The following is a 26822-nucleotide window of genomic DNA, read 5'->3' on the forward strand; positions in this document are numbered from 1 at the left end:
GACATTCAACTGGTCACTTGAAGGAGGACATGATAGAGTGTTCACAACACAGAAATGGGCAGGGATTGTTCACTTGTGTGTGTGCGTGTGCGTGTGTGTGTGTGTGTGTGTGTGTGTGTGTGTGTGTGTTTATAGGCATGCATGCATATGGGCCACATTGACACTAAGAGAGCTATTTATTCCCACATGTGTGGTGGACCTGCATCTGTGTCCGCTTCTCCTTTCTGATGTCCAGAGCAGAGGTTGGACCTCCTCCTACAATCCTTTAAGGAGAGTTCATCCTATTTGTAGGCCATCGACTTTCTCCCACCCTTCCCAACCCACATCCACCTTTATTATTCCCATGTCAACATAAAAGATACTATCTAGACAAATTTATGCCTTGATCCTTATATTTTTGTTTCCAGTCTAGTTTCTCTTTTCTGAGTCGAGATCTTTGGTCTACCATAATGGAGTTTTACCTGCTGTCTCCAGTAATTCTTTGTCTGTGGTGTGCTTTGATCAGTAGCTGCAACTTCTTACATAACCATGGCGTTTCTTGGCAGTACCCCTCACCTGGGGGAGGCAGATGCAGAGCTTCTGCATGGAAAGGTGAAGACTTCAGATGACCTTTCCAGAAGGTGGCCTCTAGAGCTCAGGCCATCCCTAGAGCTTCTGCATGCCCAGAGCTTCTGGGATAGTTGAGAGGGATGATGCCCAAGTGAGCAGCAGGTCCCTATTCACTGGCAAGGCTCGTTGTCAAGAGAATTCTAAGCCAAGCCCCGACTGGACTCTTCACTTGTGTTGCAGAGGCAGAGAGAAGTCACGGTTCACCACCATACATGACTGAAATTTTAAGCATTTTGAAGCAGGTTTTTTTTTTTTAATTTATTTTTTTATCATCATCCGCTTGTCAACATAAACTTTCTCTGGCACACCCTTTCACCAAGCAAATACATTGCAAGAGAAACAAGCAGTGTGTCTCTCTCCTCCCCTCCACTCCCCCTTTTCTGCCTCTCATCTTCCATCTCCCCATTCTTTCCTTCTTCCTTCTTTCCCGCTCCTTCCCTCCTTTGTCCTTCCCTTCCTTGTCCTTCCCTTCCCTCTCCCTTTACTCCAATTTTCTCCTCCTCCCCTCCCTATCACCCTTTCCTATATTCCACTTCCTTCCTTTTTCGTTCTTTCCTTCCACTTTCTTAATACCTCCCCTCCCTATCTTCCTTACTTTCTTTTCTTCTTTCTTCTTTCCCTTGCCTTCCCTTCTCTTCCCTGTTTTTCACCTTCTTTCCTCATTTATTTTTCATTGTAAATTTTCCAAATCAACAACATACAAAACCTCAATCATGGTAGCTCATGATTTCAATACCAGTGGTGGGGAGGTGGAGATAGGCAGATTCCTGACCTCACTGGCCAGCTAGTCTAGTCTAATTAGTGACCTCCAGGCCAATGATAGTCCTTGTCTTGAAATTTAAAAAAAAATGATGCCACCTGAGGAAGAGCATGCACACACATGCACAGGTACACACACATATGACAGTTAAAAATGACAATTAGGCTTACAGGGCTGTGAGTCACTTCTCAGCACTGGTCTATACTCTGCAAGAGAAAGGGATGGATATGGCAGGATTTACAGTTCAGAGGAACTGCTTCAGATATCCAGGACTCTTTGAGGATATGACATACATTGCTTTAGTGGCAGGCTAGGGCAGCATCGTCACTGTGGCAGCATGGTCACTCTGGCTCCTGGACCATTGTCCTGCAGGGTGGAGTGGACTGACTTGGTTCAGTAGTCCTAGCCCAGCTCTGCTGAGATCGCAAGCCAAGAAGGTTCTGGAGCCATGAAGAAACTAGACTCCATGTAGATGGTGATGTCCAGTCTAGGCTGGGGGCTGCTTTCTGCAGAGTTCAGTTCTGCTCAGATGCTGTAGGTGCTCAGCTCTGTGGTAAGTATTGAGGATAAAGCGTAGAAGAGGAAAGTAGGACCATGATGCATCAGGCAGTGCCAGCTATTCCAGAGGCTAAGGTAACAAAGATCACTTGAGACCTAGAGAGATGGCTTAGCGGGTAAGGCACTTACCTGCAATGCCTAAGGACTCGTGTTTGACTCCCAAAGTCCCACATAAGCGAGACACACAGTGATGCAATTGCACAAGCTGACACATGCACACAAGGGGGCGCACATGTCTATAGCTGGATTTCACTGGCTGAGGTCCTGGTGCACCAATTCGCTATCTCCCTCCTTCTCTCTCTCACTCTCTCTCATAGAAAAGCCTGTCTGTTGAACTTGCCTCAAATGAGTTCATCACCAGCATGGGCTGCATAGGGAGTCCCCCATCTCAAAAGCAGTCACAAGAAATAATAGAAAAACCAGATAGGCCCCATGTCCTGTGAGCTCACTGATGGGGAGATTGGTGGATAGATGATTTCATTTTCCCAGAACATATTCTAGGACAGAGGCAGAGAGAAACTAGAGACTCACAGAAGTCCGTGACCATCATAGGGACAGCCGGACATCACTGGGGATGGGGCAGCATGCTTCTATGCCCTGTCTTACCCTAGAAACAATTACACATTTATGTACTTTTATCTAAACAATAGTCCATTTTGTTCATGAGAATAAAATGGTTAGCTAATATGCCCTTCCCCCACTCTACACACACATGATTATAGAACACATGGTACATAGAATATCCAAACTAAGGAAGTGGAATACTTGAGCTTAGGGTCTACACATACTTGGATTATCTGAGTCCCCTCATCATAATGTGAGGATTCTCATTGAGAAAATGGCTCAGTGGATAAAGTGCTTCCTGTGGAAGTATGAGGACCTGAGTGTTGATACCCGGAACCCCTCTAAACCCAGATGCTGCAGGTCACAACTGTAATCCCAGAGCTTTTATGAGAGACTCCCATAGGCTCACAGTCCAGCTAGTGTGGTGTGTACAGTGGAAGACAACAAAGGATGGCCTCCAGAAAGGTGATAGGCAAGGACCAACATCTGAGGTTGTCCTCTGACTTCCATGTGGACACAGTGGTGTGCGCACCTACATATACACACATACACACACGAAATTCATGCATCTTCACTACGTAGGAATTCTAAACATCTGGCTTTGAACTTCAGAGAAGGCTAATAAGTGATCCAGACTCCATTGACCCTCCCCCTTCCCACCAGGCACTCAACCTATAACTTCACCAATCCTCACATAGAAAGATATTTATGGATTCTAAGCACTCTGATTTTGTTCCCTTCTCTTGTTCTAAGTCAAATGCTTGGCATCAAACCTGTAATTTTGCCTATATTTTCTCTGTGTTCTAACCAAGCAAGCTTATTCATTCAGACAATTAGGAAAATAGAAGTTGAAAAGACCAGGTTATTAGGGAGAAGGGAATCTCATAAATCCAAGGTGTTGGAACAATTAGCACTGTAGTAATAAAAGTCAAGTTGAACACTAAGGAAATGAATACCACGTTTATTATTTACCGTTGCATGGAACTATGTATGTAAAATGCCTGATAATTGTTTGGGGCCAGTTCTTTAGCATAACTCTGATAAAAGGCATTTGCTGTTCTCCAGGGGAGCCAGGCAGGGGAGAAGGAGACGCCTCTTCAGTTCTTGTAATCAATCGTCCCATGTTCTTCCTCAAATGCACACTGACGTAGAGAAAGCAAATGCTCAGATATCCTGCTAAAGCACAAGCCATTTATTCTCCCTCCTCAGATAAAAGTCTTGCAGAAGTCGTTGACTTCTTAGTTGTGACTAATGTGCGTGAGTTTGAACACTTGGCACTCAACTGATAGCACTGTATTGGAAGGTAGTGGAGTTCCCGGGATGTAGAATCTTGCTGAGGGTGGGCCTTGACGTTTGGAAGCATGGACCTACTTCCTGTTTGTCCTCTGCTTCCTGCCTCATGATGTGGCAGCTGAACTCTCGCTCCTGCTGCCACAACTTCCCTGTCATGAGATGTATCTCCCTGGAACTTTAAGCTGACGTAAATTCTTTCCTTCCTTAAGTTGCTACTGGTTGGGTTTTTGCTTGCAGCAAACAGAAAGTAACTAAGGCATTATGCTTAGATCAGACATTGGTATTAGACAGAGTTGAGCAAAGATACATTATGTCTCAATGCTTTCTCAATCTTCCATCACTAGAAAATCAGTTTAAAAATGCAAAGTTGAAAAGGCCAAAGTTCCCACCACACCCCTCCAAGACCCATGTACCCTGGTTCTGCTCCATCTCGGTACTTCTGGGATTTCCTGTTCCCCGTTGGCACCTGGTTTTCTCCTTGTCACTTCCCATCCCCAGGACTTGCACGGCTAGGCTATCGCTGTGACCATCCTGGACTGTTGTTATCTGTGTTCTCTCCTGGCTTCGTTGTTTGTCATAATTAGGTTTCAGGAGGTACCACGTTAGCCTAGTATTTAGTTAGTATTTTCTCCACCGATGCGGCCAGGGAAAGGCGTGGGTGTGGTTCATTGGGTGGAGCTCATCAGTCTGCTGGTGGCCTCCCAGGTGGTGACTCCGCCCTGCTTCTTTCAAATAAATCCACTTCAAACAGCTTAACTATTCAAGGTATTTGTAAGTCAGGCCTTTTTCTTGGAAATGACACCATTCTAGACAAAGGTGTGGAATATCCTATCTCCCTCAGTGTCCCAGGAAAAGACATGGTATTTTCTTTCAAAATTAATACAGCAGTAAAGTTTAACATTGAATTTCTCCTGTCTCGGCTTACCTTTTTATCCAAGTTCAATAATCTCATACAATTTGTTTTCTTCCTAAAACAGTTACATGCTGTCAGGGGGAAGGGAGTAGCTTTGAGTATCAGGATCTTAGTTGTGGGCCCACTCTCTTCCCTCCTCACTGTCTGAGCCTCTTTTGAACCTATTTCCAATCTGTGAAATGTGTACAATTTTAGCACCCATCTCACCGAGGCATCATGACAACAAGCAGTGATGTAATTGTGGAAAACTGACCGTGCAGCTGATTTTGTTTAAATATAATTGTTTAAATGAAGACGTTGACAGGAAGTAGGACTGTGGTTGTTTCCTGGAACATTCTTAGTTACAAAATATTATTAGCTTAGTACTATTATTGTGTAAAGTACTAAGTTATTCTGATTATTTGAATGAAATGCCTTTATTTAAAAACAATCCCCACACTAGGCGTGGTGGCACACTCCTTGAATCCCAGAGGTAGGAGGATCACTGTGAGTTCAAGGCCACCCTGAGACTACATAGTAAATGCCAGGTCAGCCTGAGCTACAGTGAGACCCTACCTTGAAATATAAAATCACCAGAGTATCTTTACCATCATCATCAGCAAGACCACCTTCATCAATGTCATCATCACCTTCACCATCTTCATCACCACCATCATCACTCCCTTGACCGATATCAACTTCATCACCACCATCATCACCACCACTACAATCATTATCACGATCAATCACAACCCACATCATCATCCTATTCTCATCATTAACACTTATCAGTTATATTAATTACTGAATGGTTATTAGGAGCCAAGCTTTATTCTTTTCTCATTCATTTTTGAGATAGAGCTTCACAGAATAGCCCAGGTTGGCCTCAAAGTTAGGATACTGTGCCTTAGTCTCACAAGTACTGATATTACAGCTGTGCATTAGCATACATGGCTATGGTGTAACTTTTATGTATCTTCATATGGATCCATGGATATGTGTCTGTGTATGTGCAAGGTATGCGTGTATGCACACATGTATGTGGAGGCCAGATAACATTAATACCATCCTCTGGAATCTTGACTCCTTTTCTTCTTTTGAGAAATGTTCTCTCACTGCCTTGGTACTCACCAGTTAGGGTACACTGGCTAGCCAGGGATGTGCTTATCTCCACTCTGCCCTAACACCAGGGTTAAATCTGTGTGCCATGATGGCTGGCATTGTTTTCTCTGGTTCTGGTGTTTACAGACAGGTCCTCATGCTTGTAAGACAACCCTTCAGTGATTGAACTATCTCCCTACGCCCAGCAATACTACATTCTCAATGAAAATAATATGTATATTTTTCATTGTGTGTATACAATGTGAATTATCACTTCAGGTTACAGATAAGGTGACTGATGTTTCACTGAGGCAAAGTCTTGCACAGAATGTCACAGGGCTGTTCCATACAAGGGCATTTCTTTTATTCTTTAGTTGAAGCCACTGTCAACACTGGTTACTTCCTTACTGCTAGGGAAAATTGTAAAGAAGCTGGTAAAATGACCAGAAGGTGACTCACTCAAAAACCAGCCATTTATAAACCTCTGTGAGTAGTTTCTTAAACTACTGTTGAGAAAGCATTTTTATTAGAATTGCCTGGTGAGTTTCTTATAAGTGCATTTCACTGGCTCCAAACATGGTTGGATATAGCAGTCTATATTTGTACTAGAGAATGTTTAAAGTAGGTTCAATGACCAGTTAAGGGAGAGGGGGGTTTCAGGAGATTTGGAACAGTGATTCCAAGTAGCTGCCAATCACCATAGTGTATATATTTCTGTTGAAACCCATTGTTGAACACGGAGTTAGGAAATAATGTGCAGTTAGTACACCATCACCATTTTATAGTTTGTCCATCATACAGACAGAATACACAAGGAACAACGCACCGTGCCTGATGGACCTGGTGGCACACACCTGAAATCCCAGCCACGTGGGACTGTAGCAAGAGGACCACAGGTTTAAGACCAGCTGGACATACAGAATGAGTTTAAGGTCAGCCTGGGGAATTTTTTGACACCCTACCTCAAGATAAAAAGGTAAAAATAGGGACTGGAAAGATGTCTCAGCAGTTAAGATGCTTGTCAGCAAAGCCTACCAACCTGGGTTCAATTCCCATATAAAGACAGATATGAAAGTGGCACATGCATCTGGAGTTCGTTTGCAGGGGCTGGAGGCCCTAGAGCACCCATTCTCTGTGACTCTTCTCTCCTTATGCTTGCAAATAAATAAATAAATAAATATATTTTAAAGTAAAAATAAAGCAAGGTGTTGGAGAACCTTACATATCATATATGAGACTCTTTTTATCCCCAGTGCTTTCAAAAAATGAAAACAGAAAGTGATCTCGATAGCATGATAGAAAACCCTAATAAGCAAATTTGGAAGTAGTGTGTTTTGATAATTCAAGTGGGTTTTTTTAAAATTTTTTATTTATTTATTTGATAGCGACAGACACAGAGAGAAACACAGATAGAGGGAGAGAGAGAGAATGGGCGCTCCAGGGCTTCCAGCCTCTGCAAACGAATTCCAGATGCATGCGCCCTCTTGTGCATCTAGCTAACGTGGGACCTGGGGAACCGAGACTCGAACCGGGGTCCTTATGCTTCACAGGCAAGCGCTTAACCGCTAAGCCATCTCTCCAGCCTGGGTTTTTTTTTTTGTTGTTGTTGTTCATTTTTATTTATTTACTTGAGAGCAACAGACAGAGAGAAAGAGGGAGAGAGCGAGAAAGAGAGAATGGGCGCTCCAGGGCCTCCAGCCACTGCAAACGAACTCCAGACACGAGTGTCCTGTTGTACACCTGGCTAACGTGGGTCCTGAGGAACCAAGCCTTGAACCGGGGTCCTTAGGCTTCACAGGCAAGTGCTGAACCACTAAGCCATCTCTCCAGCCCAATTCAAGAGTTTTTAAATACACTTTCATGATGGATTTACGTAGGCTAACTTTAAAAACATTTTAAAATTTATTTATCTGGGGTAAGTGTGTTTGTAGTCATGTATTCATGTTGGGGGCACATGCGGACGTAGGACAATTTTCAGGTAGGTCCTTGCCTTCCACTTCATTTGAGGCTGCGTCGCTTGTCGTTTCCCACCCTATTCATGACTTCTGAGAAAGTCTCCACTTCCTTTCTCTCTAGACAAGCACTGGGATTACAGAAGCCCAATAGATCTTCCAGCTTTTATGTAGGGCCTGAGGATCCAAACTGTTGAGGGTCACACAGCCAAGAAAGAGTGGAATTGGAATTCAACCTTAGATGGTTTAGTTTCAAGTCTACAAAGTATTGATTCACCATCATCATATTTTGAGCTCTTTACTTCTGGAAGTGAAAGCCTGAGATTTAGCATGTGGGCCAGCAGATGTGTTGGGTCTCTCTGCCCTCCGAGAAGCAGTCAGCATCTTCTGACACTATCTGACACAGTGGCTTCTCAGGGAAGACCTTGTTTCCCAGCCTGATGGAACCCTGCCTCTCTTTGAGACAAGAGTTCTTTCTTATTCTCAGTTTACTATTCTCAGGTGTTTGTGGGCTCTGCCTCAGTGGCAGGAATGTGTCTTCCACTAAATTCTTATATTGAAGCCCGATCTCAATGTGATGATTTTGGGAGCTGGGACTTTTGGGAAGATTTTAGGTCCAGTGAGTTAGGTCATGATGGGTGAGGCCCATAAGGGGAGTGGGGGCCTTCTAAGGAAAATGAGAGAGCAAAACTGCTCTGCCTTTCATCCGTGAGGACATAGCAAGATGTCCATCCAAAAGCCCTCACCTCAGCCTTCTAACCCCACAGACAGTAAGGCATGTCGTGAAAGTGGCATGTGGATGGCATTTTGTTAAAGCAGTGGCAGAAGACTCATACAAGTCACCTGGACAGCAGATGTCCTTCACCGAATGTGTCCATTACCTGCAGGGCTCTTTTCATGTCCAATCTACATTTCCAAAGGGTGAAAAACTAGCAAAAGAATTTGTCAGCCCTCTCAGTCCACTTATCCTTTCTTCCAAGGAAATTTCATCATTTGAACAGAGCACTGAATTTATTTGAGCTAAGGGAAATGTGATGTATTTCTTAAATCACCTGGGTACAGAACCAGCCCTGCTAAGCCAGGAACGAGGCATTAACTATATCCAAAGCTATGTGATTAACTTATTTGTTTGCCTACAGAGCTAAAGTGAAAAAAATAAAAAATCAGGAAGCTTGGAGACTGCACAGCCCCGTTTTTGAAGTAGGATTGTGAGAAAACCTGAGACAGTTGTGGGTTTTAATTCGTAGTCCTCAGCTTACTATTGTTATTTTTAATGGAAAATAACTTTTCACAATCACAATCCATTTTAAATGGGAATATGCAATATTGTCTAATGCAGGGTAGGAAGTTGATTGGGTATGCATGATTTTCTACTCTCCCCTCCACCCATTCTTTGGTTCTTTGTATATATTCAATATAGTTACAATTTTGCTTAGAACATACATATTTTTCCCCTGAACTTTTTTTCAATTGCTTTCTATATCAGGTTTACAAATCAAATAGTTATATTGCAGAGCTCTGTGATATTATTTTCTGAGCTTATAGTACAATGTATTGAATTATGCCAGCTATGCCTTGCCCTTGATCTTCTCTGGAGAGAGGAGTAGGGAGGCAGAGAGTGAGAGAGAGAGGTGAGAATGAGCCATCCATGGCCTCTGTAAATTTGCCCAGCACTCAGCGGTACTGACTAAATCAAGACCACTATTCAGATTTCAAGAAGAGACAGAGCAAATGTTCGTTATACTAATCAATTTGTTCCAAAGTACATCACAGTGGATACTCAGCCAGTGCTCAAATAATAATGTCAACTTAATCAAATCATGGCCTGGAAGACACTCAGAGGTTTCTCCTTCTCAGGGAAATGACATGATTGGTTGATTGGTAGAGGAGGGAAGTACAGCTGACTACTCAGATGCACACATTTTATTTATCACTGGGAAGAGTTTTGTGTATACATAGGAGGAGGCTGGGTAGAAAGATGATGTGTGCTGGGGAAAATCACGCCAAATTCATATCCTGTCTAGGCACTTAGACTTTGTGCCCAGGATTCAGAATTGGTAATGCTTGTGTGGAAAGAGATGGACCTGAAGAGATTGCCTAGCATGGTTCAGGAAGGATTTCCTGAGTGTCCAGTATGGGCCACATAAAGGGATTAAAAAATGTATCTGATAGAGTGCTCTTCCTGGGAATGTTCTCACTTTACCAGCACAGAGAAATAAATTCAAAATAATTATGATGAATAAAAGCTCAACAGAAGGCTCTAGAAACTCATGGGATGCATTAGAAGCAGCCTAGCCATGTCTCCTTATTGATTAGCTGTATTAGCTCAGATCTCATCACTTGACCCCTGCTCAGACCTCAAGCGCAGAAATTAGAGATGCAGTGAATCTTGATTCCCTTGTAGATACTTTGTAGTTGTCCTTGCTGCCTGTCCTTAAATTTCCACAGTGACTTCACCTTTCCTTTGAAAGGCCATGACAGGATAAAATAATCCAGTATATGGAATATGACAAGTTAAATTCAGTCCTACTATCTCCTAGCTGTGTGACTTTCAATAGCCCGCATAAATCCTTAGGAGCCTCTGTTTTCCTATTTGCTATAATTTATTAATATATATATATATATATATATATATATATGTGTGTGTGTGTGTGTGTGTGTGTGTGTGTGTGTAATATATATATATATATATATATATATATATATATATATATAAAATTTATTGCGTGCATATACTACATGTATATGACACCACACAGCACACACACGCGTGCATATACTACATGCACATGATACCACACAGCACACACACACACCAAAAAGTCTCCAATTTCTTTCTGCATTCTGGCCTGCCTTGTAGGTTTGTTCATACTGACCCTTCTCATCTACAGCCTGTGTGATCTGACGCTGACCCTCACAGACCACTCACAACAGAAGGGAAGGATATTTCTTCTAGCTTCCAGCTTGGAAAACTGAGTTTAGAGGCTTTGAAAGCATGATGACACTGGGTTTTAGCTCAGAGATTCCAAACTATGCTTCACCCTTACTTCTGCCTTGACATCCACCAGAAGATGCCAGGCAAGTCCACTCTACCGTGCCTAAGCAGACCATTGAGGCTACCCTGGGGCAGTGACAGAATCTGACAGGTGAGATGCCTATTTCTACACAACTGTGTGTATTTTCTCCAACAGTCATCCCTGGATTGGTCGATATCAAAATCCAATTTCACTAGGATTAGCTGTGGGTTGCTCAGAGCTATTCATTGAATTAGGGCTGATTATAGCAGAGGGAGCCCAGTGGTTCTTTATTAAGGGCTTTGTGCAGGCACTAAGTGATCTTCAGGAGATGAAAGTGCCAGTAGTGTTTTCTTAATATTTATAATCTGCACAAATACCTGGGGAGTTTGTTTATTAAGAAAAATTCTGCAGTAAACGTCCCATCTCCTAACAGGGCCATCATACTGGGCCAGCTCAGAAGCCAGCATGATGGGTCTTAATGTCTTTATTTGGAACCTCTGCCAAATACAGCCCGGAAACTCTCCTCTTGAGCTTAATGCATGTCCCATTGTTAGGGTCCCATGGGCCTACGCAGGTAATGGGAAGGCTGGCTCTCAGCACTGTGCACATCCATGGCCTGAGAAATAGAAAACTAAGAAGAGTAATCCTGCTAAAGATATCTGTGATCACTACAGTGGCCCCTTTCTCTGCATGCAAGTTAACCATTCACAAAGACGTCCGTGTCACTGTCCCATTCTGACAGAGGCATAACAGCTGTTTCATTGTTGTGTCATGAATTTGGGGACTAAAACATGGAGTTCTAATGGCCCTTTTAGCAGCTGTTGAAGGACTTCTCAGCAGACGGTGGGCGGGTTAGCACCCTGTGTCCATGACCAAGTGCAGACAAGGTGGGTGGCCAGCTTGGGATGCCAAAAAGAAAAACTCCAAAATCTCCTCTCTGCTTGGGCACCTCACTAGAAATGGAAGCCCAGGTTGGCTTTTGGACATTCCTGGAGGCCAACTTTACACTGTCAAAAGCGTGTGAAAAGTGCAGCTAATCCTGGAAAAAAGCTGTCGGCAGGACACAGGCTTATGGTTGTGTGTATGTGTCTGCGGTAGGTACTGAAGTAAGTGGAATGGTGGCCCCCAAAAGACAAAAATGTCCATGTTCTAACCTCTGTCAACTGTGAAAAAATGTGGCCTTGTTCGGGGAAAAAAATGACCTTTGCAGATTTAATGGAGTTAAGGATCTCAGGTCAAGAGTACCTTGTATTTAGGATGGACTCTAAATCCCGTGTAGTGTCCTTAGGAGAAGAAACACTAGGAGCACATTTGAGGCAGACCACAAGGGATGTCCCCAGGGAAGCAGAGAAGGCTGAGTTGCATAAGCCCAAGCCAAGAGATGCCCAAGTCCGTCAGAAGCAGTAAGAAGCCATCCAAGAACATCCCGGAGAACCTGTGGAGAAAACCTGGCCCAGGTGTCAAATGTATTTTAGGTTTTTAGATGTGTAACTATGAGAAGAGAAAGTTGTATTGCTTTAAGCCACCAAGTTTATGAAAAGCTTTCAGGAAACCAATCCAGAGACTGTGTTACTTAACCTGTCACAGTGATAAAGTCCTCGAGACGATGGACGTACGAGAAGACAGGGCGTGGGGAGATGGGTCAGTCTGTCCAGTGCTTGCCTTGCCACTCAAGGTGAGAATCTGAGTTCAGAGCCACAAGAACCATGTGAACATTGGGTGTATCAGGGAGCATCTGTTGTCCCAGAACTTGGAAAGTAATGATAAGTAAATCTGTCCCATGCTGCCTTGCTAGACTAGCTGATGCTGTGAGCGCTGGTGTATTAGTTACGTTCTCATTGCTGTAACCAACCTCTCGACAGCAGCCCATGGGGAGATGCCGCCACATGTTGGATGGGTCTTCCCATCTCAATGAACCTAACCTAGCTGACTTCTGACACCCATAAGCACACACAATCAGACGCACCCACACTCATGTACGCAACACACGTGCACACACGCATACCACACATACATATACAAGAAAAACAAACAAAGAAGAGAGGGTTTGTTTTGGCTTCAGTCTGTAGTCACTTGGCTCTGTGGGCTGTGGTGTCACATTGTGACGTGTAAGCATATAGCAGAGGAGGTTTGCCTACTTTGTGGAAGCCTTGGGGCCAAAGGAAAGAGAGCACGAGGCAGGGGTTCCAATACAGACCCTCGGTGGGCAGGCTCCAGTGACCCAGCTGCCTCCCACTAGGCCCTACCTCTCGTGGTACCTCCCGTCTTCCAGAGCACCCTGGACTGGCATCTAAGGTTGTGTCTCACACATGGTCCTACAGGAGACGTGGTAAACCTAACAGAGATATAAAAACATGTGTTTGTTGTCCCTGAAATTCCCAGAAATATAGAAGAAAATAAAAGAGAACTCACGCCATCCTAAGAGAAACGTGTGAGCTCTTCAGCGCACCTAAGTGCTTTTGGTTCTGTGGTTGCTGCCTTGTATACACCACACTACTGTCCTTGGGCTTTATCCTGAGCCTGTGGGGTTTGGACCATTATTGTCATTTCACAGATAAGTAAACTAAGGCTCAAAGAGGAAAAGTGGCCTCTCTGTGATCAGCAGTTCATAGGGACAGGCTTACAGCAAAGACCAAGAGATTCGCTGGCCTGGTTTCCCACACAACCCCTTGGTACCTGCTCCGCTTGCAATGGATTCTCCCTCTGTTGCTCTTTCCCCACCTGTTGCCATCGTCATCTTTTTCCAGGAACCCTCAGAGGGTTGAAATCCTCTGGATTTGCTTATGCTTTATATATTTTCAGTAAAAATGTTTTTAAATAGGTACCCCTCCATAACAATGTATGGAGAGTTGTATGAATACACTACAAAATGATTAATTGGGCGTTGTATGTTTTTATCAAAGGAAACACCACAAAGATTTCTCCAAAGTCCTGTTTGACTTGAGATGATTAATTTTAATTTTCACATGAGCAGCGTACTGCTATTAATCATTTAATATGTTTAATCATAATCTCTGTAATTCCTAATTAGGTTTATTAAACAGAAGCATTCAGCATTTGTGCACAAATCCAAGTCTAAGGCCCTTTCTGGGGATGAATAATTTGCATTTAAACAGCAACTTCTAAAAGAGTAGAAACATTTTAGTTAGAACCTTGGAGTCTTACCTATCACCATGTCAGCTAAGTTTTGTGGCAGAGCATCAAAAGCCCCTTACTGCTCTGCAAAGTGTAAGTGTTCAGTCGCTGTCCCCCACATACACACCCTCATATGTCATACTGTGGTTCCCACAGCCCGTAGGGCCAAGGGACCATAGACTGAAGCCAAATGTGTCAAGGTCATTTCCATGTCCTGGGCATGAAACCCAATGCTCTGTCACTGGGAAAGAAAATGCAATGCCACTCGTGCTTAAGGCTCAATGTTGTTCCTTAATCAGCAGTTGAAGATGGCCACCATGATGTTCGTGCATCCATTCATTTATGATTTGAGCATGCATCTTTCATTCGCTCACTCAGTACACCAAACCGTTACTTAACAGGCATTCGACCCTCACGTCACACACTGGTCACAACTCACTCCTGTTAGGATTATTAGGTGGTTCTTGTGACTTTCAGAAAGCTCTACCCTTGCTTTGCACACATGGCCTTTTTAGAGTCCACTTCTGTACATGCACACACACACACACACACACACACACACACACACACACACACCCCTCTACCTCTGTAGTTTATTCTACTCTTTCTTCATTCTTGGCTGTCTGGGAGTGACACTGGACTCCACAGAGCCTCCTTTGGATGGAGGGCCTCGTCTTAGATCTCTGACCCCGTGCTCGGATCATTGTTAGCACAGCCCCTGCTGTCTCCTCTCAGTCATCTGCATGGGAGAACGTAGGCCCCAGGGCCGCCATTTGGAAATACTTCAGTTTTAGGTTCTTTCTCTGCAATTATCCTGTGCTACCTGAAGGAGGTGCTAGCTGCTGCTCACTTAAGAGATCTGTTTCTTTGAAACGAGGGTGGTAAGGTCTTTGCAAAAACGTTTGTGTATGTCCTTGACCTGGGGTTACTCAGACCTTTATCCTTCACTACCTCGCACTGTGGTCCCCTCCCCCACCCCCTCACGCACAGAACCACCGCTGTTGTAACTCTTTGCGCCCCCAACTCTTTTTCTCCTCTCCACTTAAGAAGTGGGAACTTTCTAGGTAAGAAAAGTACCACCCTTCTTCTCAATCACTACACAGGCAATATGATTACTTGGTAATTGTATCATGACCATGCACTTGAAATTTGACCAAGTTGTCTGTTAGGACTTTTGATGCCCAGTCAGCTGGGATAGATGGTGTGCCAGTACTTGGGAGGTCGCCACTTCAAAATGCGATTCAGGGTGTGTGGAGAGGAAGAATGCAAATGAAATGAAAATTGCTAATTATGGCCCTGTTATTTGGATGTTTCTTTTACATCTCACTGCATAAGATGGTCTCCTCTAGGTTTCTAATATTTCACACCTGCTGCTTACACTGATAGTTTGGTCCCCGCTCTGTGTCTCTAAATCACTTAAAAATGGGTGAGAATGAGTCTTTACTCATGAATTTCAGTGGCTCTGAGAAAAGATCCTAGTTTTAAAGGTGCAGGTATCACAGGTGGACAGAATCTACTACCACCTACGGACAGCATAGGCTAATTGCAGAGAAAGTCCCTAAAATTAAAGCATGTTGAAAAATGGCAGTAGCTATAATATGTTACCCAAGCTTATTTCTGTGTGGAGGAAAGTAATACATTATGTCATCTAGACCAGCATATCCAGCAGTTTTTTTTCCAAACACAGAAATATTCTATATCTGCATTTTCCAATACTGAGACATTTAACTACATGGGGCTTTCAAACCTTCCAAATGCAGCTTGTGCCAGCACACTGATTTTTAAACTCTATTTAATGTTAATTCATTGAAATGTAAATACCCTCCTGTGGTCAACAGTGGCAAACAGTGCAAGCTTGTACACTTAAGGAACAAAGCTAAAAAATTTAAAAAGGAGGAAGTCAATCAGTGATTCCTTGGACTGCAGAATGCCAAAGGGCTTGTGCAAATTTTTGACATTTATTAATATTTTATCCCTATAGCCTCAGTACTTATATATGTGTAAGTTAAGAGTGTGAGCAGCATTGATGAATCAATGCATGCTTTATGTTTCAAGATGATGAACCCCTTCTTGATGTGTTATCACCCATAGATGCCCCCAGCACTGCTTAGCCCTTCCTTTGCTTTATTGTTCCCTACAATTAATCTTTGTCCAATTGTATAGTTATTTATGATTTGTTTTGAGGCAAGGCCTCATGTAGACCAGGCTGGTTTTGAACTAATTATGTAGCTGAGGATGACCTTGAACTCCTGATCCTTCCACCTTTACCAGACCAGCGCTAGGATTACATATGTGCAGTACCATTAACCTGGTATCATGTGGTGCTACGGATGGAACCCAGGGCTTTGTGGATTCTAGACAAGCTCTCTACCAACTGAGCTATGGCGCCAGCCCCATGAATAGATTTCATTATGTCTTTATTCCCATAAGGACTATGGGCAGCAATCTTGCCTGCCTCACTCACTGAAGAACCCCAGATCCATGGATGGTCACTATGTGGATGCTTAAAAAATTATTTCTTGAAAGAATAAGATGCTCACTGTTTTCCTCCCTCATGGCCTTTTCCTGCTATTTCCCTATGTTCAGGGGCATGGAGGTCCCCTGGGATGGAGCACTGGGAAGTACTCAGGCCCTCTCTTTCTTCTCTTCCTTTAGCAGACAGACGATGCAGCACCGACAGATGGCCAGCCCCAGACACAGCCTTCTGAAAACACGGAAAACAAGTCCCAGCCTAAGAGGCTGCATGTCTCCAATATCCCCTTCCGGTTCCGGGATCCGGACCTCCGACAAATGTTTGGTGTAAGTAATGCCCTTCTCCTCAGTTTCCTTTCTTGTGAGGTTTTGGTATTCATGATTCTAAGCTGAAAACGTCACCCTGAGATGACGGCATTTTACGGTATAGTCTCTGTATACATTGTGGCTAGAATCCTGTCATGTGTTAGGATAAGTTTTTTAAATATGTGCCAGTTCTTATTTTGCTAAATGGTCACTTTTGAATAAGTAACTTGAATATAAGATGGGAACTAAACTCCTAGATGAGTGAACTATTGCTGATATGTCCCATTAATGATCCCAAATCCAGTGGCCCAGGTTTCCAAGCCATAGCCAAGTAAGCATTAGGAGTTAATGCCAACTTTCCCAGAAGGGTAACGCATGACATATTCCTCATCTCCCCCCTTTCCCAGGCACTGTTTTCTGATTGTTGCAGGGTATGCTTAGTTTTGCGTAAAACTAGTTTTTATAAAGGATCCTACAATGTGCATTTTCCTGGAATCATTGGCAAGGGTTGAAAGGTTTTTCCTGTGACATTAAAAGCAAAAAAACAAAAAACAAAAACAAAAAAAAAAACAGCCAGGCTCAGGCATGCTGGTGAATCACAAAATAATCCAGAGGCTACCACCAACCCTAAGGAAGAATGATGGCATTATTTCCTCATAGGTCTTGTTGACCCTGACTCTTTCTCTAGAAAACATCTGTACTGTCCACCTGAAGAAGGGAAGAGTAGACCATTTCAAAGCTTTGACAAGGCTCAGATGTCATTTGTGTCTGCAAATGTTGCCAGTGCATATGTCCATGACATGTTAATAATGGTGGCAGATATGACTCCATTCAACCAAGAGACATGCATCCTTAGCATTTGACCCAGAGCCAAGCTGGGTTACTTGGAGAAGTTGGAAGAGTTTGTGGAGAGATACAGACATCACGAAAGGGACAGGAAGATGTTCAGTTTGGATGCCTCATTTTCAACGATACTGGTATTATTCACTGCACGAAAATGGAGCTCTAGTTCACTTCCCCAGGGCTCTGTGACTTGGGAGTTAGCCTGTCCTTCTGATTTCTTAACACACATGATGCTTATCAACTATGCATCTGACACCAAAGCATGGCAAGCATCCTAATAGTTAAGATACCCAGGCTTGAATCCTGACATTTCGGAGGAAAAGGTCAGCTTTTGCACTTTTATCTTTCCCTCATTTGGTAATAACCTTGAGTGAAGCCCTGTAACTCAGGCAGAACAGAACTACCCTCAAGCGCTGCCAGGTCAAAGAGGACGTTGAAAAGTTCACTCCAAGTTTAGAGTCCAGGTTAAGTGAGTGCAAAGCAGTGAGACCTGGTCTGACTGATGTGGAGCGAGGACAGCTGTATGCTCATTGTCATGTGAGGTTAGGAGGATATCTCTCTGGAGGATGTCTCGCTGTCTTTCAGGTCCATCTTTACTCATCAGCTGTCACAGTGACATTGCCTTTGAAATGTGCTTGGTTAATGCCCATTCTGCCCCTCTTTCATGGAGCCATATAGGGCAGCAAGCCCTGGTTTCGACCCTTAAGAGTACATTTCCTTCCTTTGGAAGTAATAGTTATCTTGAAATTCATCGGAGAGATCCTGCATACCCCGATACCTGAGCTTCTCTGTTCTTGCAGGGATAGGGTAGTTAGCACAGAGAAGGAGCTTGCCAAATGTCACAGTCCCTGCTATGAACTTACAACAAAACTCTACTAGTACCAGAGCCACTGTTTGTTTATGCCAAGATTACCCAACAGCTAACAAGGCATCAGTTTGACATGCTGATAGCTACCCTTGACATCTGTCAGTTAAGGCAATGCGCTAAACATCCATTAACACTAAAATTAATTCTATTTATCACTACCAACATCTGTGTCTTACTTTTTAAAGCATGAGGGGACTTTTGTGGGGTTTGTTTCATCCATAAACATTATCAGTCCATATGGGTTTGTGAACCACTCGCAATAACTTGAGAGGCCTCCTTGGTTTACAACCAATATTCTAAAGAAATGGAATTTTGGCACTAAAAATATGTGTTTCCTGGACAAATTCTGGTGGACTCAAGGCCACCAGCCTTGGTATATGATATATTTATATGCCAGCAGGCATCTGTAACATTCTACTCTGCTCCCCACTCTAGAGTTCAGGGCAATTAACCCAGTTACAGCTATCAAATCTTAGTTACGATAAGAAACCCTATTTTAATCTCAAATAGGTATTTCACAAATTATTTAGACATGAGGCATCTTCTCTCCTTTTGTTGCTGTCTTCTGTCATTTGTCCCCTTATTTGTCAAGGGTTACATTGAAGACTGTTATAGAGAAAAACACTCACAAAGATCTAACTACAGAGTTCAAAGTCAAAAACAAAACCAGGCACAAAGAAACCTTCTCTTTGAAAGTGCCTAAAATTTGGCAGCAGTGTTCAACCTCTGTAAAAGTTGATGGTTACACTGTGATGTCCCCGGCCGTTTCTTGCCTAATGGTTATGACAGGTGACCCACATTTTATTTTTAAATTGTGGATTCACAATCTCTTCACTGAAATTAGCATCATACTTCCTATTCTTTACTCCTTCTTTGGGATGCACTTATCCTAATGTTGAGCATCAAATCTTGTAGTTCTTGATAGATTTTTTTTTCTGCTTTCTTTTATGATCCTTGGGAAAGAAGTTATATGACTACAATATACACAGCAGAAGCCAGGACATTTAAAAAATTATCGGGCTGGAGAGATGGCTTAGCGGTTAAGCACTTGCCTGTGAAGCCTAAGGACCCCAGTTCGAGGCTCGGTTCCCCAGGTCCCACACATCTGGAGTTCCCAGGGCGCACACATCTGGAGTTCGTTTGCAGAGGCTGGATGCCCTGGCGCGCCCATTCTCTCTCTCTCCCTCTATCTGTCTTTCTCTCTGTGTCTGTCGCTCTCAAATAAATAAATAAAAAAAATTGTTAAAAAAAATTATCAGGGAGGTGTTTGAGGGATGGTTTAGCAGGAAATAGTGCTTCCTGGTAAGCATAAAAGCCTGAGACCACCCAATTACTGAGGCTTATGGAAACACTGGCTCTGGGTTCAGAGTAGAGACTCCATTTCAAGGAAATACAGAGATGAGCGATGGACAAAACACTCAGCATTCTCCTTTGGCATCTACACCTGCATACATCCAGCACACAAACACACACACACACAAACACACACACAAAATTGTGTATTAGTGAATGGAGTTATTATATTATTAGTAACATTTGTTTCTAGATATTTCCCTGGAAGAACTGTTGGGCCCAGCCTTGGCTACATGCCTTGTTGGACCTACTGTGACATGAGGCATGAGGGCTAATGCCTGAATACATATCACTTTCAATCCTTTTGGTTTGCTTTAGGTTAGTTTGGTTTACTGTTCTTGAGACCGGCTCATACCCTGTAACCCAAGCTGGCCTCAAGCTCAGGACCCTCCCTCTTCAGCCTTCAGAGGGCTGAAGTAAAAGGTGTGCACCATCATATGTACGTTTGGATTTTTTTCCCATCATTGAAAGTCATGTTTAATAAAGATGTTTTATTTAAAGGACTCTTCCAATAAGGATTGGAAAAATCATTGCTTTTACTTGGTAGAAGGCTGTGCAGATAGCTGTCAAGTTTATATTTGCAATTCACCAAACTTCATCATTGGAAACATCAGTATTTCCATATCACAGTTCTACATTGAATTCTTGAGCCCCCAAAAGAAATCTATGGATTTCCTCCAAATCAATTACAGTGTATTGCTTTTTAATGGAAGCTTAATATGATTTAATATTTTAACCATTTATGGTCTAGGGTGAGAGAAGTTGCTTATGGTGCATCTTGACCTCTGATGTAACACATGTCATGGTAAGATTGTTCTCAGGACAATCAAGGGACAGTCTCTAGTTTATATGGTACCAATGACATTATAGCCTGGCTTTTGCTACCAAAATATAGATACTGTACTGGAAAAATGATTTGCTCAAATCATTTTTTTTTTGTCACAAAAGTATGAAATATATGACTTTCAGCACAAGTGAAAGACCCTTTCATGATCACAATGATGGATTAAAGAAAGACTCACTTATACCTTTAGAGTTAACACACACTCCCATTGTTGCAATCACCTTCTTACTTCTGAGACAACTTGACCAAAAACGGCTTATGGGGAGAAAGCGTTTATTTCAGGTTTATATTTTGAGGGGAAGTTTGTTTCATCATGAGAGGGAAAGCATGGCAGAGCAGAGCCTGGGCATCACTTCTTGCCATATCACTAGCTAGCTGGTGAGTGCCCAGTAGGACTGGACTAACAAACCTCAAGGCCCTCACCTAGTGACACACCTTCTCCAGCATGGATCCACCTCCTAAGTTGCTACCAGCTGGGGCTGAGTATGACTCTTAATCACAAACACAGAAAGCTACAGGTGACATTGTACATTCAATGCACCACACCCATCTTCCACGGTTTTAGGAATAGTAAATTCGTTTTGGGGATATGGCACAGTGCCTCCTGTTTCTACATTGAGGTCAGCCCTAAGAAAAACTGGCACCATGCCTTTTCTTAGTCTCTATGCACACTTTGAACTAACCTTTACTTTCATGTTTCATGCTGTATCCCTTGAACATCCTTCACAGTTCTTCAGTGAAATATTATTTGATCTGAGAATGTCTGAAACTGCTCAGTACATATTTGCCCAAGTGTGTGCCTGTAAGCTTTTGGATTTTGCTCTTGATACAGCTCTTGATACCTCATGTGGATCTGAGACGTTGTCAAATGCCGGCAAACATTGCCGTTGAGCAAACAAATGCTAGTTATGTCTGCAAATGAGTCGTGTCTATTTAAGTTGAAAACGCGCCAGCTGTGTTATATCATTAGTACCAAACTTCCCAATTAAACTGTTGATACTATAAATATAGTATACAACTGTCTCAGAAATGGGGCTTGCATCAGCATTCTTCTTCAGGCTTGTTTCGCTGGCTTTGAGAACCATCAGCCCAGGAACAGCCACTGAGGAAGCAAACATTCAAGACCATTTCAGGGCATATGGTGTCACTGTTTCATTTAGAGAATGACACATGCTAAGATTACTTTCTGATTGGTTCTGTCTCAACCAGATCTTATTTTAAAGGAAATGTTTCTGTGTTGACTGCCTAGAGAATGTTCCAGAGATGACATTTGTTTCATGGTTTGGGAAGATGTCTTTTTCAGCCTTTTCTTTCCATAAATATATGTGCTTCTAGGTTTCTTGTGCCTGAAATAAATATGGCGACATCTGTGTGAACAGAATTTTCTGAGACATTTGTGCTTTTGCAAAGCTTATAACAAGGAGGATTCTTTACTATGGAACTCAGCTAACCTTTGAATGGCCAACCAATCACTCGTAACATAGGAAAGTTTTCTTCTATTTTTATTGACTTTTTAATTCTCTATCTCAAACTTGGCACAGAAAATGCCCCAAGGGAGAACAACAACAACAACAAAAAAAAAAAAAAAAAAAAAAAAACATTCTCTTAGCTAAACAAAGATTTGAGAGAGTAAAAATTGTAGGATGAACGTGGCATGTGTTTCCTTTTATATTTTTATTTTTGGAGGACTTTACTATGTGGACATACTCTAATTTTCTGTGTTCCTGTCACGTTATCCTCTTTTGACCCTTCTCTCCACCCCCAGGTCCATGAGTATCCTCCTCTTTCAAAGCAGCCCTTCCATTGTTTTATTTATCTCACTCCTTTTGTCCTCCTCCGACCTCCATGTGAAAATGTTGATGGGCTCAGAACAGTGCAGGTTTTGTGGGGGTGTTGGTAAGCACTGTGGGGTCTTGAATGTACCAGTGAGCTCATGTCAGAAGGGCAGCACCCCATGGTATTCCTTCTATTGTTCATGCTATTCCTCCACATGCTCTCCTGCTTGAATCTTCTCTTCCTGATGTCTCATTCTTTCACTTCTCAGTGAAATAGGGAAGTATGTCTGCTCACCAAGAAAACATCCACGTGAAACCCTGGCTAGGCAGAACATTTATGGGTGCAGAATAGCATAGAACAGAGAGATTCTTTATATCCCATAATCAGAATTACTTTCATTTCAAGGATTTAAGATATCTTTATGCTACTGACATATGCAAATTTTGCTAACCTTCCAAGAAGGTAGATTTCACATCATGTTCCCAATATTCTCAATATATTGCAAACATATTTTTTTTTTCTGAGAGTTAGTAGGAACTTCTTGTCATTTTCTTTCCGAGTCTCCTGATGTCAATGATTGAAGAAGAGTGGTCGAATGGACTGCCAGCCTTCTCAGTGGTCTCAGTCTTGATTCTCTTTCTGTTCTGTCCCCTTCCTAATCCTTCTGTCTGCTGCCGTGAACCTATGTTTAATGCTTTTCATACTGGAGAGAGAGAGGGATGGACGGAGATGCAGAGATGAAGATTGAGAACACAGAAACTCACAGTGTAAATGGAATGCAAGAGCTTGGCATGGTGATGCTTTCCTTTAGTCCCAGCACTTGAGGGAGCCTGAGGTAGGAGGGTCACTGGGAATTCAGGACCAGCCTGTGCTATAGAGTGAGTTTTAGGTCAGCCTAGGTTAAAGTGAGATCATTGTTAAAAAAGAGAGAAAGAGGGGGGCATGAAGAATTCAGTGAAAACCAGAAAGCACATGTAAATTCAATGAAATAAAAGGGGGAAATGAGTAGGGAAATATCACATTGGTTTTTGTTCATTTGTTTCTTGGCTCAGTCAACACTGACTTTCCTCCCACTCTTCACTGAGGCATAATTTACATCTTATTCTTCCCTGAGCTAGATCACATGGTTTAACGTCTCTACCAGTATGATGTTACAGACCATGTGCAAGAAATGCCAACACCACTTCATGTGATCTTAAGGAAAGTGATAAGACTCTAATGCCAAAGCAAAGGATCCTGGGTGGTCAGTTATTTTTACTAAAAGGCTGTATTTCCTTTATCTAAGACTGAATAAAAAATACCTTCACAGGCAATTCTCATTACAACAGCTAAATTTATACACACACACACACACACACACACACACACACACAACACAGTCAAATTTTAATTTCAGAAAACAAATATTTTAGTAAGCATAATTGTGTCATAAATATTGCATGACACTCACTTATCTTCTAAATCAGAAGTTCAAGTATAACTGTGTCTGACAAATTTACTTATAATTTGAAACCTAATCCTGTTCTTGTTCATTGTCCAAAATGTATTCATTCAACAATATGGATAATTAAACAGGGAGACTCCATCTCAGCTTGGGCTAGCCACAGTGGTGTGCACATCTACTTTTTGGTGGGAAACAGGGTAAGAGAGCTGCCTCTGCTGTCTGTTCTCTCACAAGCTACTCTCACATGGCCTGCCCGTTCCTAGTTTCATTGTGAGCTAGGAACTAAAACCCTCATCTTCATGTTCTAGCTGAACATTTCCTAATCAAAATCTTATGTCCTCAAGGGTGTTTCTCCCAGCATCTGGAGGACTTGTAGGTAGATCCGTGTAAAAGTAGCGACCTGCAACTCAGTGCCTGGGAAACATTCATGAACACAGAGTGACATCATCGAGCCCCCCTCTCCATGAACATTTTGTACTGGGCCCTGATAGTAGTCCACACCTGGTAGGGAATGCCATCCTAGGAGATAATGTGTGAGGCTGTATTTTTCTCTTGCTCCAAGCATACTGCTTGGCAACAGCGCAGTATAAAATGTGTGTCCCAGATATTAAGTGAGGAGGAATTTGACTTGAGGATGACTTACCAGTGTATAGCATATAATTTATCCCATTTCTGGTTTTGCTTATAAAGTATTTCTTTGCTTTTTTTTGCAGCAATTTGGTAAAATCTTAGATGTTGAAATTATTTTTAATGAGCGGGGCTCAAAGGTAAGCAACCTAATTCACCTTGGAATTTCTTAGCTTGTAGTAGTGTGTGTGATGTGAATAAGGGGAAACAACTGCACTGTTTCAGTCAGCACCTTGTGAAAATTCACCTCTGTGGGCATTTCCTCTAGAGAACACCATCTGCTTCCAAAGTAGAGTGAAATACATTGGGTTCAGTTTAAAATGTATAGAGGGTAATTTTAAATTGCTGTTATTAAAAATTATGTATATATATATACACACATATATATTTACATATCTCAAGTTTCCAGAGGAATATTATTCATGCTTAAAAAAATAATGATGTTGCTACATTTTTTTGTTTTTCAGTGATAATTATGTTCTTTATATTAAAAAGTGAGTTGATAGTCTCATGAGCAGGTAAATATGTGATTATTCTGTATTAATAAAGTGCAGTTATTTTCCTGGGTTGTAGGGGAGAAATCTCATATACACCAACCTTTTGAATATAACTTTATTTATTAGTATGGTTGCCAATCCTCATTTTGCAATGAACTATTGCTTTGAGTTTATTTTTCAAATCAGGAAGTCAGTTTTGCAGTAGTTTTTTTTTTTTCCCCTTAAACACACAGGGTCCATAGAAGGCTATAGGAAAAGAGTGCCATGCCTTTGAAAGAGATCTAATTTGGGAGAAGTGTCAATCAAGCTCTCTTAAACACACTGTCAGTGGTTGTCAAACTATGTTCCCAACCAGCCGTACCAGCCACACCTACAGACTTACTAAGGATACAAATTCCCCACCTCCAGGCCAGGCCTACTAAGTCAGACACTCATGTAGCTCCCAGAAATCTACATCACAACAGAACTGTCCTTAAACCTACAGCCTCTCAGTCTTTCTCTCTCTCTTCTGTATTTGCCAAGCCTCTCCAGAATGCCAACTCTTTTTTCCGATAAGTGTTCTGTCATTTGTGTCTGTCCTACACACCGAAAATTCAGGATCCTTTTGAAAACATACGTTGGGGAAAATGTCATCCTGTGTGTCATCTGGTACTAATTGATCAAAGAATAGAGATGGAAGAGGACAAAATCATGGCCTAGAAGCCAGAGATAACAGATCTCTGAACAGCTCTGTTTTCCAACTACTGCTTATCAGATCATAAGAAATTTTCAGTTCTCTTCTTCTCCCTTCCGTCCTCAGCCTCTGCAAGCACATATTGAGACAAATGCAATCCGATACAGAGAGATGCTGGTTGAGCTCCATAGCATTCCTTCTGTGGTTAATCCAGGACAAGCCAGAACCCCAGGGGGTTCCCAGGTACCACTGGTTTCATGTAGTATGCCACGTGGTACTGTGTCAATTTTCTTAGGTCCATAATCACCCTATGAAGCAACCGTATGGATTCATTCTCCCTTAGACCTCCTGCCCCTGTTGTCTCCCAAGAAGATTTAATATGAACTAAGCAGGGCAACATTGACTGAATTGAGGGAAGAACATTCCAGTGTCTGCTCCTCCCCAGACCAAATGCTATTGTAATCTGTCGAGATGAGTCCAAAGATCAATCCACTCTTAAGTCTTCGGCCGGGCTCATTCAGAGGCCCTGCCATTCTTCTGCAATCTCAGCTATTTCGTAGTCACCCTCACAAGAGGTCAGTAGTCTAACCCCTAAGATGGGGGAGAGGGGAGAAGTCAATTGTCTTTTTCTGCCGCATGTATGGAAATCATTGAAAGGACTATTTCTATGCCTGTAAAGCAAAGCACATTAAGAATAAAAATGCCTCAGGCCTGATGAATTCTGGGCAAGACCGTAAATGGCGACATGAAATATTTCTCAGCTCCATTTCTGCCTTGAGAGGGGTTCCCCCACCCCTTGCCTTTGCTTGTTATTGATTTATACTTCATTCACATTTTTGTAACTTTTGCCAGTTGAAGAAAGTTAGTCTCTCTCTTTCAAGAGCTGTTTGGGGACATTAGAACAAGGTTGGCCATTTTGAAAGTATAATGGCAGTGCCATTTGTAAGGCATTTCCCATCACTTCCATGATTAGACCATCTCTGGGGGCTTCAGGAAAAGTCCATTTATGTCTGTAGCACACACAGCCTAACTTTGTTGGGCTTATTCTCCTCCTTTCTTTGTTCTTTTTTTTTTTTTCACTTATAGGTTAGGAAACACCCCAAAACAGCCTGTGTCTCTTGGTGGGAGGAGCTCTCTGTTTCTCTCAATGGGAAGTGCTCTCTGCCGCGCAGGGATGGGAGGTAGAGGGTGAGGTGCCACTGTAGGGGTCTAGCCCGGGCCTGTTACTTGTGGATGGC

General features: G+C 42.5%; 1 protein-coding gene across 26 annotated transcripts in view; it reads left to right on the forward strand.

The window, feature by feature from the left end:
* The window catches only part of Rbfox1 (RNA binding fox-1 homolog 1), a 1978359-nt gene that overhangs the window by 1832654 nt on the left and 118883 nt on the right, over positions 1 to 26822 (forward strand). For 24 of the 26 annotated variants that reach the window (XM_045161626.1, XM_045161611.1, XM_045161605.1 and 21 more), the window contains 2 exons: positions 16537 to 16680; positions 24501 to 24554. In XM_045161626.1, the coding sequence (XP_045017561.1) occupies positions 16537 to 16680; positions 24501 to 24554 (198 nt within the window). The remainder of the gene's footprint in view (positions 1 to 16536; positions 16681 to 24500; positions 24555 to 26822) is intronic. The other 2 variants (XM_045161608.1, XM_045161631.1) reach the window with 1 other exon arrangement.

The sequence above is a fragment of the Jaculus jaculus genome, chromosome 11 (assembly GCF_020740685.1).
Source record: "Jaculus jaculus isolate mJacJac1 chromosome 11, mJacJac1.mat.Y.cur, whole genome shotgun sequence".
NCBI lineage: Eukaryota > Metazoa > Chordata > Mammalia > Rodentia > Dipodidae > Jaculus > Jaculus jaculus.